At 37.7% G+C, this 14,766-nt stretch overlaps 1 protein-coding gene across 1 annotated transcript in view; it reads left to right on the forward strand.

The window, feature by feature from the left end:
- The window catches only part of MAN1A1 (mannosidase alpha class 1A member 1), a 136,386-nt gene that overhangs the window by 98,368 nt on the left and 23,252 nt on the right, over positions 1-14,766 (forward strand). Inside the window, exons 6-7 of the mRNA XM_031610985.2 lie at positions 9,978-10,101; positions 11,488-11,581. Of these exons, the coding sequence (XP_031466845.1) occupies positions 9,978-10,101; positions 11,488-11,581 (218 nt within the window). The remainder of the gene's footprint in view (positions 1-9,977; positions 10,102-11,487; positions 11,582-14,766) is intronic.

The raw sequence follows: 14,766 nt of genomic DNA on the forward strand, positions 1-14,766 counted from the left end.
CCTTCATGTGAGTGCATATACAAGCTCACTGTTCATAAACTCCATTATTTTACTTTGCCATGCCAGTTCCACAAGATTTGATTCCCCTTTAGAGTAGCAATAATATGTTAAGTGTTATAGGGCAGATAGTCACAAGGAAAGGGTTGAAGACTCTTTGACGGTAAAGTCCTAAAGAAATGCAATGTATTTCCTCTGAGAAATGCTGTAGGAATCTGACATAAACAAAGCAGGTGAATATTTGGAATGAATGGCTTGGGAAGGTTATTTTAAACATCACTAGGCACATCACTAGATCCAAATGTTCAGAATCCATGTATCAGATCACAAACATAGTACTCAGTGGTGTCTGGTGGTTTTCAGAGCCCAAGGAAGGAGTGCTCTATTTTTCATTCTCAGCAGCTGTCAGACCTCAGTGCATACAGTAAAGCATGATCTTCCCACAGGCAATTTCACTGGCCTCTGCTTATTCTCTGCTGCTCCCCAGAGCTAGATGAGGCTGTTTCTTCTTCATCTTGGTTCTCCCTTCATTTCGGTCCCCACCTGCCTCTTGGCTCCTCCTGCTCCCTGTGCTGCTGTTTCCATTTGCCTTGGTGTCCACTCACTTCACTATTCCCCAGCTGCCATCATGACTCCAATCTTAGGATAAACAAGAATTTTTCACCATGCAGACTGATCCTGCTGTCATGAGATTAAATTTTAATGATGTTATTGAAAAGTATTTTTTTTTACTGGGCAGAGCACTTAGAGGTGTGTCACAGCCCATGACTTGGATGTGCACACTCATCCAACACCTCCAACACTGAGACAACCTTTCTCAGAGGTGGGAACCAACCCTGAAGGAGGCCACAACACAAGCTGATACCACATCCACTTTCTGCTTCGTTCTCACTTTTCTAGTGTCCTCCTCCATTGCTCCTCAGTCTCTCTGTCTGTTCTGACCAGTTTACAGAGAGATCACTAGTGGAATGGTCACCTTGAGGGAGATGAGACACACTTGAAACACACTGCATGATTGTTTAGCAGCTTGACTTTTTGCCTGCAAGTATTGTAAGGATATAGTTACTATTTCAGGTGACCTTTAAAGGTTGCTGGGTACATTTCTCAACAAAGGGGAAAGGCAAAATGTTGAGAGGAAGAGAGCTTTTGTCCTTGGAAAAATTAACCACTCTGATAATATAAGAAATGTGCGTAGGTACACTAACGTGTCTAAAAAGCCTGTTAGTTCTCAAGAATCATTAAAATGTTCTGACCAGTCCCATTTTCCTAAAACTGATAGGGGGAGTGTTTCCTTTTCTCTTGCCCTTTTATAGACAAGTCTCTCTGTTAGGTCTGTGGAGGTGTGCCACCTACATCAACTTTGAAAAGCCCAATGGACCTCATGGAGAAAAGTAGGGTTTTCAGAGCTGTTCTGTTAGCATCTCTTCAGAGTTGTCCTAATCGTTTCACAAAGTATGAATGGTCAGACACAGTACTTGACATTTCCTACCCTTATTCTCAGCCTTCAGCCAGATGATGATGAACACGTGCCTCCCTTACAAATGGATGTGTTTCCTGCACTGGCAGAACAGAGTTGTCAGGAGATCAGCATACATTAGTGCTGACACTGCGTATGACTAGGCAAACAGAGAAAATTAATGTTCTCAAACTAATAGCTCCTGGGCCAATAACTCTTCATTATCTCACTTGTTACAGTATACAAACCATTTGTGTTCTGCCTGACATTTCAGCATAGAAATGTTTCTGTCCCCTGTAGTACTGTAAAATTGAGTAACTACTTTTGTTGCTAGTCTACACACTGCAGTTGCTGATGGCACTAATTCACTGTCTGTATCCTTCTGCTAAGTCAGCATCCCTAGGAATCACCTTGCCAGGTAATTGCTGGCAGCGATTGGTCTTTGGAGGGGGCAGCTCAGCTGAGCAGGAAACAACCAGCTGGGCAATGATTAGGCAGGGGCAATGGTTATTCATTCATCATCACAGATGAAAAACTAACCAGCTGTTAGTACTTGGCTGAAAGATTCTCCTAGCACTAAGGAATAAAACAGACATCAAAAAGTGCCATGTAGGCTAGCTACCTAATTTTAGTTTCTTTCTGTGCTGTCTTCAGCTGTTGAGGTGCTGCGTGAGAGATGCTTAACCAGGTTGTCATAATTTTCCTTTCTTAGAAAAGAGATGCTGTGGACAACTCTGGGTTGCAGCAGCTCTATCTGCCTGGCTTGATGCTGCTTGGAGGGAGATAGGGATCATGCAGGAGAGCAAAAAGTTCTTTGCAATATAGCAAAAGTTGGACTGTGAGGTCTTTCATGCTTGCTGCTAGGGCTAGAAACACAGAGTTACCCAATCACAGGTTCTCCATTTGACTTTGCAGGCAAGGTGCCACTGGACTTGGGGTGAAAGCTCAGTACCAGTGGCTTGGAGGAGCCTGGGATTTCATTGTTCCTATATTTCTTTCGTAAGATAGGTGTGCAGCTCATTCATGCTATGGAGAAAACAGAAAATTATTAAATATCTTTGAGACATTAGCAAATAAATCATCAATTTCACTGTCTGTGAAGGCAGACCCTTACACCAAGATGCCATATGTTGTATCCTTTGGGGAGAGGATGTATGAAGGAAATAGATTAATAATAATCTGTAACTTATCCTTTAGCATTGCCTGTGCACTCTGTGGTACGAGTTGTTTTTTATTTTAGAAAGTAGAAGCTTCTAATTTTTTTTTTTTTTTTTTTTGTCACAGCTTTTTTATAGTCATAAACCACAGTTGAATAGCAATGTCAGTTAGCTGCAAGAAAGGAGAAAGCTTTCAAGAAAGGAGACAGCACAGGGGTTTGCAGCAGATCTCTTCTCAAAGGCATCAATACCAACTCACCCTATAAATTCCCCAGTTTGAGCTGTGTCATTGGATATAACTGCTCTCTTAGCAAATTGGAAGCAAGGGATCAGCACTGGCTTCTGGGAACAGAAGAAGCCGCTCTTCATTAATTTTTATGATATATTGACAAATGCTTCCCTTTGGGGCGAAATAAAAAATCATCCTTATGAAAGCATTTTTGGAGGTGGCAATCCTAAATAATGCATGAAACATTAGTTATTCTGTGAAAATAACATCTGAGAATAACATCTTTTTTGCTGCCATAGTGACTCCTTAGCTAGTGGAGTCATAGTATGCGGTTCTAGTAACCATTAAACATTTTTTTTTCTTTATTAACTTAATTTTATGTTGAGGGATTTTGTATTTTACAAAGTTCATTTAGAATATATTGAATGTTTGGTTATGAATCCATTTCTTTGTTCAGTAATGAAGAAAGCAAGTAAGTTTTATTTAGCATTTTGACCTAGTTTGTGCCATCTTTGGCTCTATCGCAACTTAGTCTTTTAAATTTATATATTTTTAAATGAGAAATGGATATTGAGCATGTAAATGAAAATCTGACTCCTTACTGTCCTCATTCTCTTTCTTCTAAATAGACTTAATTTATTTACTTAAATCAAAATATTGTTATGTAAGACTTGGGGTGACAGATAAGAAATAGACTGAAAGCTTTTACAATGTACAAGTGTTTTACTAGCAATGCCATAAGTCATTAGGTAGCCATACTGGATTTTTTATTAAAGAAAGGCATTTCTCCATACAAAAAATAAAATAAAATAGAGCTATACATGGAAATAATGAGCAATTTTGCTGAAATGAAATATGCCCTTAGAGATTTTTCTCACTGAACTGAAATAATGGAGAGAAAATAGTAAATTTGATGTTTATTACATCTATGATAGAAATGTTAGATATGTTCATAATCCACTGTGTTAAGTAAAAACATGTGGCACCATCTGTACCGCTTTGACTGGCTGGGTATACGGATATAGAAAATTCATGGACCTTTACTTTCCATGCCAAAATACTGCAAAAAGGTTTTCTTTTCTTTCTAGTTAAATCTGCTCAATAATTATCTTGCAATATTTTTTTAAAATGTCATTTAAAAGGTGGCCCATCCAAAAAAGGACCGTTACTAATACTTTGTGAGCTAGGAAGATCTTATTTTAGAATTAAATAAAAAAAAAAAATTAAAAAAAGCATTAACCTCTAGTGTTACTTTTTTGCTATTTATATTAATGTGTGGAGAGTTATAAAATTCATCCAATACCTGAGAAGTTAATTGAAATCTTGAGGAGATGTGGGCATCTGTCAAAGGCTAGCTGTGGATGAGTTGAGTCTCTCTGGGTTTACTCAGTGAAGAGAGAGGCTCCATCTTTAGCTAAATCTCTTCTATGAATTGATTTAATTCAGTTATCTCCCTGCACAGATCATCAAAGGAGCCCTTGAAGAGATTAATTTCCGTGACTTGGACTTCCTTGGACTTGTATGCTCTCCCATTTCCATATTATCGGTTATGATTGGTTTCTTCATTGATACACAGTGTCAGTAGGCTAAATTAACAAGTCTTGGATATAAGCCATGTCGCTGAATCTCAAGTTGTTATAATTTTAAAGCTGAGACTTGGAAAAGTGATTATATTATGCCTACAAAATAATCTGAGGAGTTTCTACTAAATAGCTATATAACCAAATGGCAATTCAGGCTTCCTTTGGGAGGAAAAATGAGTGGTGATGTTTTCCTTCACACAATAGCTAATAATTTTACTTTATTTCTACTTGTAAGGTGCACACTCTCAGGGGCTGAGCCTCCAGGTAAAGCAAGGAGTGTCTTCTAAGGGAACTGGAAGGGGAAGATGGATAAAAAATATGCAAAAAGCTGTAGGAAAGTGTGTGTGATTTTTTTTCTGTCACCCTTTCCCTCCTTTTTACCTCCGTCTGGGAAGGTCCCTCTCCATCATGGATAATTGGTGGCTGACTGAGTGGAGTGAGGTATGTGAATCAGAGTCTGCAAGCCAGGCTAGGTGATGTCCTGCTCATGCAGGCTCCTTTTAAAACAGGTCTCCAGTTGTGTTCTCCAGACATTTTTTTTTTCCTATAGCACTTTGGGAAGTATCATTCATTTTCTTCAAGCTGAGTCTCATGACTCTGGTGAATTTAAATGGACTCTTCTTAGTGCTATATTCTGATTTTTGTTATTGCATTTTGTATTTCCACCTACCATCGTAACTGAGTAGCTTTTTTAAGAGAGCTATAAAGAGTTATTTTCATAATTAATCCTAAAGATTGGATAACAGCAGCTCTCAGCACTTCAAATTGCTGTTGCTGAGTCCCTTTATTCTATCCTTTTACCTTTTCTACAGGCCAATTCCGCAGAAGAATATTGACTCTTAAGATTATGCTTTTGTATCTTGCATTAAACATTGATATTTTGAAGTCTTTCTCTATATCTAACTTTTGGAGTCATCCTGATATTCTCTGGGAAAGGATGGAGAGTAATAAATTGTCTGCAGAGACTGAAACAGTGGTGCTCACTGATGGCCAGAATTTTAGGTGTTTTGACCCATTGAAGTATTTGTGCAGTATCCCTGGGTTCACTGTTTCTTTCAGTTGAAAATTAGCTGCTACTTTATGTGATGTGATTAAAAAATGTGATGTAATTAATGAAATAATAATAATCTTGCAAATATTATTATTTCTCTGAGTTTCAGTAGTTTTAAAAAACTTGAAAATATTTGTTTCCTCTGTGGTTCCCTCTCCTTGGATATTTTTAATCCTTTGGAAGAGCTGCAGTTCTGATACTTTTTGTTCTTATGCACAGAAGAAACAACAGTGGTCTGCTGGAAAAATACTGAGTTGAGTTACCAGCAGCCCGTATTTCCTGAGAGGAAATCACAGCAGTGATCTTACTTCAATATGCTGTTCTGATCCACATCCTCACTTTAGAGTTTACATAACCACATAATTCTAGTTATAATAATAAAGAGATAAGTTCTAAAGGTGTACTAATATTACCATCGGTAAGTCTGCAGATGACATCAAGCTGGTAGAAAGTGTCCATCTACTGGGGGATAGGCCCTCAATAGAACCTTCTTATCTGAGGCTAGATCACTGGGCTGAGGACAACAGAAAAACCAACTGGTATGTCCTGCATTTGACCACAACAACCCCAGACAGTGCTTTTTGTCTCATGCTTGGAGTAGAGTGGCTGGAAGACTGTGAGGAAGAAAAGGACATGGGGGTGCTGGTTGATGCTTGGCTGAACGTAAGCCAGTAGTGTGTCCAGGTGGCCAAGAAGTTCAATGACATTGTGGTTTGAGAGCAGGAAAGTAATCATTCCTCTGTATTCCGCCCTGGTGAAGATGCACCTCGAGTACAGTGTTCAGTTCTGTGCCCATCATTACAAGAAAGACATCGAGGCCCTGGAGCATGTTCAGAGAAGGGCAACAAAGCTGGTGAGGGGTCTGGAGCACAAATCTTATGAAGAGCAGTTGAGGGAACTGGGTTGATCAGTCTGGAGAAGAAGAGGTTCAGAGGTGACTTTATCGCTCTCTACAACCACTTGAAAGGACGTTGTGGCAAGATGGGGGTCAGCCTCTTCTTCCACGTAACTAGTGATAGGACTAGAGGGAGTGGCCTCAAATTACACCAGGGGAGATTCAGGTTGGAAGTTAGGAAAAATTTCTTCTCTGAAAAAGTTATCAGGTGCTGGAACAGGCTGCCCAGGGAAGTCACCATTCCTAGAGGTATTCAAGAAATGTTTAGGTGTTGTACTAAGGGACATTATACTAAAGGACATGGTTTAGTGAGGATATATTGGTGTTAGGTAACTGGTTGGACTGGATGATGGTGGAGGTCTTTTCCAATCTTGGTGATTCTATGATTGATTCTATGACCTTGCAGAATATCTGAACACTGGATTTTTATTTTTATTTTTTTGTCTCATGCATGGACAGAAATCAATATTTTAATATGGCCAGTTATTAAGATTTACTGAAGTAAGATTTACCATGTATTTCCTTCACATTATTCTCCAGGAACATAGTGCCATTTGCCTGTGCTTTGTAAATGTACTCACTCTTTATAATTCTTGACACAGAAGTATTTTTCCATTTCACCATTTTATTTTCTCACTAGTTTCTTTGTTGCTTAAGGTCTGTTTTGTTTTGAAATTATATGATATCTAGAAAACTTCTAGAGTGATTGAAAAAGAGCACCCTCTTCGGTTTCCTTTTTTTTTTTTTTTTAAGCTTAGAGTCCATTAAACATAAAATAAAGTTAATTTCCCTGGTTAAAAAGCATCAGAGAGTATGAAATCTCTCGCATTCTGTATGCTGAGCACTTTGTTGATCTGGTAATATTTCTTCAGGAGCTGACTATCTGCATAGCTCTGTGTTCTTGAATATCACCTTAAAGTGGCTATTGCATTCGCATGCTCATTCATCTGCTTTGTTACTCCAAAAGATGAAATATAAGAAAGAATATTAGACGTCCAAACTGAGGGATGCATGGAAAATATCTGAAGACTTGAATCCTTCAATTCTACCACTTGTTGAAAAAAGCTTGTCAGTGTTGACTTAGAATGCCCATCAGAAAAAAAAAAACAAGCAGATATTATCATTACTTTGCAGATTTGCCAGAATTACCTTTATATATATTTTTCTAAACACCTGTCCCAAATGAAGTCAATAAAAGATATGTTAAAAATTACATAAATGCAACGTAGATATTTCTACTTGTACTGTACTAAAAGTAAAGAAGTAAACTTTTTCTCTCAAGCCATCTTAAGCAAGGGAATCTTGCACTGATGATAAACCTCGCAGTGATGCTCAAGTAAACATTGCTGCATGCAGAAAACCTCTTGATAGCTGTGTTTGGAAAGTTGTCTGATTAACAAAGCACAGTACATCAAAATGTTCTGACAGAATGTGTTGATATCAGCAGAAATCCTGGTGAAGCACAGGTAGGAACTTAATATGTTTTCTGCCAAATTTGGTTGATGCATTGCTGCAGGAACAACACAATGTTTCCACTTTGAGATTTATTGAAGAGTTTAATAGAAAAAATGATGGGCTTTTGCAAGTTGCACCACAATACAGCAACTTCTCAAAACCTTGGAAATTTTCACTTTGTTCTGGTCAGCTCTGTTTACCAGTAATGTGTTATGTCAACTCTTTTAGTATGGGCAATCTGGGAACAAGCTAAAATATTTTCTTCAAGAAGTCAGCACTGAGGCAGGATTATGGACCAGTATGGCCCTGAGAAAGTGCCTGTTTCTCAGATGAATGACTAATCTGGTGATGTCAGTTCTTCAGTTTTCAGATAAGTGTTTCCAGATTCTCTCTGCAGTACTCACCTTAATCTTATTTTTTATAATATCTTAAGTTTTTATGCCACCATTTGGAAAATTTTTTACCCACAGTATTTGAAGTGCAGAAAGCTTGCAAGCCAGTTGGGTTTGCTTTCTTCATTTTTGTTTTCATCAAATGTAAAAAGCACTCTTCTTTGTAAAATTGCTCTTAAAATGTGATATTCAGATCCCAGAAAGCTGTTGTTCTTTTTCTGCTGTATAAAAGCTGGCTTGTGGGCATCTTTGCAGAACCCTGACTTGGTTATCTTGCTGAATTTCTCTGCAAGATTAGAAACATTTTTCTACTTTGGAGTTTGGGCAATCGTGCATCAGAGGACCTCCATGTGTCCCAGTCCTTGTGTCTTTATGGTCAGGCAGAAGAGCTTCAACTGATCCCTTCCCTTTTGCTCAGCCAAGTTTTCTTTCCACTCGGTGCTCAAGTAAGCTCAGTTAATGCTGTGTTCTTTGCAGTCCGGGAAAAAAAATGTGGAGCATCCCTATGGGGAAATATTTGGCAGATGCTATGGTACTTCAGAAGTGGGGCAATGTAAGTTCATCTGTCAGGAGGTAATATTCTGGGTTTATTTTTGGTGGCACTTCAGTGAGTTTCAAAGCTGCTTTCAGCTCAAGGCCAGGCTGCCAAAGGTGTTGCAAGGTTTAAAGCCATGGCATTTAAGTAGAACACAGACATGTTCTTTATTTGTCATCTTTATTCTGCTTTTAAAGTTTAATGATTTGGGATTATTTTCGTCATTTGAGTAACAGTTTATCTCAGGAAGTGTGCTCACTTTTCATGGTTGTGTAAGTGCTAACTGATGACTCTAGTGACTGCTCATGTGCTAAAGTAAAGTTAAATTATGCGTGTATGTCTGTAATGCTGTTTACTACTTGAAAATAAGGATGAGACTTAGCACTTAATAACGTTTGTGCTGATCTTATATGCTATTATTTATCCAGCTCAGGAAAGTTTTTTCTTTAGTAATTTTTTTTCATATCTTTTCTTTAATGTTGGGAAAAGAGATCTGAATATTGCTGCTGAAAATTTCAAGGAGAAAAAACTTCTTTTTTTAATGAAACTTTAACAGCCGTTTTCTTCTGAATTTTAACCAGCATTAGTTTGTATTGGGAATTTAGCAGTAAATGTGCTTTTATCTACTCTTACTACAATTCCCAAGATTAATTTTACTGTGAAATGTCTTTGTGTCTTAATTAAAACTGACATTAGTCATCCTGCTAAAAGCGTCCAATGCCTAAATATCCTATTCCAGTTAAATTCTTAGGTGTTAAGAAAGATATGCTGCATATATTTTTAAGTTAAGACTTGTGATGTATACATGCAGTAATTTAAGTCTGTCCTACTTGTCCTTCCATTTGTTCTCTGAATAAGAACAATTAGAACTGCAGCTTGTGATAAATACAGGGAAAACAGGTGAGGTCTGAGAAGATTTTCATTGCGATTTATTTAATTGATGTTATACTGTGAAACTCTGATACAGTGACATGCATTGGAGTTATATGTAAGCTAGAAGACTGGATTGCTGTGAGAAGTAATCTTACAAACCTTAGCAAAGCTGAACTGAAGTAATTTGAGGTCCTATGATTAATCCATGGAAGGCTGCTGAAAGCATGCTTTCCCACACAGATGTTTTAAATTCATTGTTTTCTTTTAGTAACCATATCTATTACACATATTTTGTTAGTGTTACGTAAGATACTCATGTTTTCTGTTTCTCTTCTACCCCCTTCCCTTGAATAGTGGAATCGGTCGAAATTGGCCCTGGGCATCTGGTGGCAGCAGCATTTTGGCAGAATTTGGGACTTTGCATCTGGAATTTGTACACTTGAGCCACCTGTCTGGGAACCCTGTCTTTGCTGAAAAGGTTAGAATGTTCCTTAAAAATTATGTTCTAAAAGATAAATCACATGCTAGAGTAATATTTCTAGAGAAAGATTTGGTTGTTCAGATTTGGATTTTTCCATTTGGATTTTTGGGGCAGACAGGGGCAAGAAGCATCCACAAGCAAATGTAGAGGATAAATTAATTATCTTGTGATATTTGTGGTAATGTTTAACATTTCTTCTGTTAAGAGACAACTAAAGAGTGATAGAAGTGTGTGTGTGTGTGTGTGTGTGTGTGTGTGTTAAAAATTCTAGCCTATGCTTCTTTTCAAAGTGGAATCAAGCTATAGCTGCAAAAAGCAGGAAATATGTTTATGTAAGCTGCTCTTAAAACCCTTTAGAGACTGAGACTTCACAGCGCACCGAGACAAGCTGTTCAAGGTCTGGTACACTTGATAAAGAAGAAACACTGGAATAAGCTTTGCATGGAAGTGTTCATATTATTCATTAAGTTAGGTCGAGGACTCCTTGCAGTCTGCATTTAGACGTTGGCTGTTAGCAAAACCATATCAAGATGCAGAAGGCAATTTGTGTAACACAGTAGAAATCCTTCTAGGGCTTGGTGTGAGCTAATTTATCATTTGTCTTAGCAACTAGTTCAATTGATCTCTAAACTTTAAGGATGTAAAAATAAAGCAATCAGAACTTTTATGTTACTACTTCTGATCTATGGTTATTGTGATCATGTTTCTTCCATCTTTGTTGCCATCTTTGAATTTTTTGTGAAAGTTAAATTTCAGTCTAAATTATTTCATATGCTTTGTAGCAATGAAATGTGCCACTAGTGCATCAGCTGCAAAGCATCTGAACTGTCATTTTATCCAGGCCACTTATTTGTGGCAAGCTCCTTAATCATGCTGATAGAAAGCTCAGGGCTGGATCAGTTTCTCCTGGACAGTTTGGATGTAAGAAGCTCAGTTCCAGCAGTGTTCTCCTTTCCAGACAAAATTGCCTTACAGTTCACTTCTGCATCTAGACTAGGTGATGAGCTTAAGTATTTAATACCATTTCTGATCTGGGAGTATGGAGAATATAATGCTGAAGTAGCTGAGCTTAGTTAAAGCAGCTAGCTTCCATGAATTTCAGTATATTGTGGAGAGGCGAAATATTCAGTGTAGTAAGAACTTAACTTTGAAGATTTCTTCTATTGTGTTTCATTACTAACAGTTGGCGCAGAAACTCTAGAGGTTCTTGAAGCTTATTTACATGATGATGTCAGCTTAGAGGATCTTTTTTTAATAATAATATGATTACATAGAGATATTCAGACACTGTGTATACATTGAAGTATTTGTACTTCGAGACTTTCGTACCGATGCTGTTTTATTTTGGGAAAAAATGCTCAGTATTCTGTACCCTTCCAATAGGTAATGAATATTCGAAAAGTTCTAAGTCGCCTGGATAAACCAGAAGGCCTTTACCCCAACTATTTGAATCCCAGCAGTGGTCAATGGGGCCAGCGTAAGTAGATCAGTTCTTTAGAACTATGAGTTGTCAGACTGCTGTCTGCAGTTGTTAATTTCTTTCAGTCACTATGTGTTTTCTTGACTCTTTGTATTGTATCTGAGTTACGCAATGCAAAAAAAAATGCATCTTTAAAAATAATGTTCTTACTTGCTGTATTTTAATGTACTTTTATTTGAGCTTTCAGTATGGCTTCTGGAAGCAGGAAGGCATCTATAGTTTTGAAAAGGAATTTGTAGACTATAAAATTATTTTATTGAAAATTCTTAAGTGTTCTCTAAAGTAGCTGTTTAAGGAAACATCATCATCTCATCTGAATCAAATTCCACACTTTTAGTCAGGTGTGGCTCCACTGGAGATTAAAAAAATTAAAAAAAAAAAAAAACCCACAACTTTTTGTGCTTAATATCAGCTGTGATTTCTGTTGAAGTTTAATGGCAATAAATGAGGAAGCAAACTAGAAAGAACGGTCATAGCATTAATTCTCCAGGAATTATTACCAAAATTGGAAGCATTTGAAGTCTTTGAACTACTTTGCTCTTTTGTGATGATTGGGCCTGTATGCGTTATACATTGCCTTCTCCAATCTTTATCCCATGTTCAAAGCCAGAACAATGTGCAGGAATACAGTCTCAGAGACCCTGCTTCTTTCTCCGCTTTTCCTGCTTACTTTCAGTCTTTTATTATTTCACTCATGTTTCCACTCTCCAAGTCATTTACCTTTTTCCTTCCCTCTATTATTGAAACAAAAGTAGCAAGATGAAATATCTTGATCTGAAAACACATAGGTAGATGACATGGTTCTGTTGTTTATCACTGCTTGGGCTGGTTAGACCAAGCTCAGGTAGAAACAGGTAAATAAATGGGGAAATTCTTGGATACAATAGCTAGCAGTGCCACAGGCCTGTGGCAGCTCAATGTGTATAACCAGCTGGCATATTTAACTGGCTCTGAGGTCTGTGCTTGCCTGTTGCCCCTGTTGGTTTAACATGGCTTTGTAAAATGATAACACTTTCCATTGAAAGTGTTGGTTCTAAAGCTGTAAGCTCTGAGTTTGATCAGAAGACTACCTTCATGCCTTTGTGACCCTGTGTTCAGCCAACTTCAAATCCTCACTGGCTTCAGTCAACCACAGAAACTCAGCTTTTTGGCACTGGACTAGCCAACAGCTTCCCTAATTTGCATCCAACTCCCTTAGTTAGGGTAATAGTATTGAGTGTCCCAAGGAGCATTACTGATCTGTGGCATTCCGGGCATGGCATTAAGTTTAGTTCTGCAATCATGTAGTTACACTTTTGGTGAGCTGGACAAGAAGGGATCTTGCTAGTAGCTGCCACCATTAGTGGCTCTGCCTTATTTATTTTATAGTAGTCAAATACTGATGCTATCTCACAGCCTTTCACATTTCCCTTTTTTAATGTAATTGTGTCTTATGTACTCCTCTCCAGTTATGTACTACTCTCCTCTATGCTGGTTTCTGTTGGCATGTGCAGTAACAATTACAGTTTATTCCACCTTTGCTTTGCAATAGCTTGTAGTATTGACATAGAAATTAGCTTCCAGCATGTGAAAATGATGAACACAAGTGTTTATGCAGGTCAGTCCCTACCATGCTGAAACAGCAAAAGCAAATTTGATCTTTACTTGTTGCATCTCTTCCGATTCTCTTTCAATTGCTTCTGTGTACAGACATTGATTTTTTTTTCCATAGTAGACCATCAGAAGACTTGAGAGATATTTTATTTGAGACTGCTTTTCAAGTCTGTTTTCAGTTGATTATAACAGGAAAAGAAAGCCTAGACCCGTAATTGGTACAAGGCAGAAACATTTCCTCTCAAACATCAAGTGGGGTGGGGGGAGTAGTTTCTGAACATTTCTTCTCTAGTAATGCTGTAACTGTGAAGGGCGCTGCTGGATCACTGCCATTGTTCCTGTAAATTCATTTAGCCCTTGTTATTTTGACAGTAAATTGACAGTGATTTGCTGCAGCATGTGTCAGTTGGATTTGTCTACTACAATAATGTATATAATAACAGGGCTTACTATTGATGAAACTATGCGTATGCTATTTAGTTTGCAAATGTCAGAGGTTTCTATGGTAATTTATTTAGGAAACTGTAAAGGTCATTTAAATGCTGCTGTTCAAAGATCAGCCTTCCATCATAGAAAATGTTCTCATTTTTTTAGGAAGCTTCTTTTCCTTTTGGATCATGAACATTTAATTAAATAAATGGTATATTCTTTACAGAAATTTAATATATCTCATTCAGAAGAGGGGGGGAGGGGGGAAGCAGTCTGTAATCCAGATTTGATGGCACAATGCATTTGTTAGACAAAGGGACAGTATACATTGGGAAAAGTAAATTATTTTTTGTATGTGATGGGCTATGGGAGAAAGAAAAAAATAGGTGTAATAAAGTTGGAATAGAAAAAAGTCCTAATACAATTTGAACAGAAAAAAATTCTTCTGCAGTTGCATGGCTTTCCAGTTCAGTAGGCAAAAGGATGCACTCAATGAAGAGAAGATACTAAAGAGTTCCAAAATAAATAAATTGTGTTCTTTTGAATTCTACCGGAGGCATAACTCTGAAGTTAAGATCAGTGAGGTATTGGGAATCTTGAAGTCTGTACCAGTGACTCTCCTGCATCTTGCTTTATGAGCCTGGGTTACGTTGAACATGTTCTGCTTTTCTCAGTCCCAGAATTTTGTGATATGACTCACTGACTTGCAATGCAATATGTGTATCCACATCTCCATCCTGGATGTCTTGGAAGGAGCTTGACTATTTCATCCCTACTGTAAAATTGACAGTTATAAATGATTAGTCCCAGTAAAACACTTTGAAAAACTTTCAGAGAAGACATTATACATGCTAAGTCCCTTAACGTTAAAAGGCAGTATCAACTTCAAAAAGAAAACTTGGTGTTCTTGGTTTAACAGAGCTTAAAGAAACACACTCTTTAGCTGTAGTATTTTATGCACTAAGGAGATCTATACTGAAATCATATAGTAGCCTCTTAAAATTTTGCCAGGAATTTTCTAGAGTCTCTTTGAGAGTAAGCTAGTGCAACTTTATGCAAGCAGCTAAGACCACCAGTAATTCCTGTGTGGCTGGTGCAATGATACTGAGCAATTTGACTTGTATTTGCAGTGCCAAGTCCTAAATGGGTCCAATTAAATA

Source organism: Phasianus colchicus, chromosome 2 (genome assembly GCF_987193195.1).
Source record: "Phasianus colchicus chromosome 2, bPhaCol1.hap1.1, whole genome shotgun sequence".
Classification (NCBI taxonomy): domain Eukaryota; kingdom Metazoa; phylum Chordata; class Aves; order Galliformes; family Phasianidae; genus Phasianus; species Phasianus colchicus.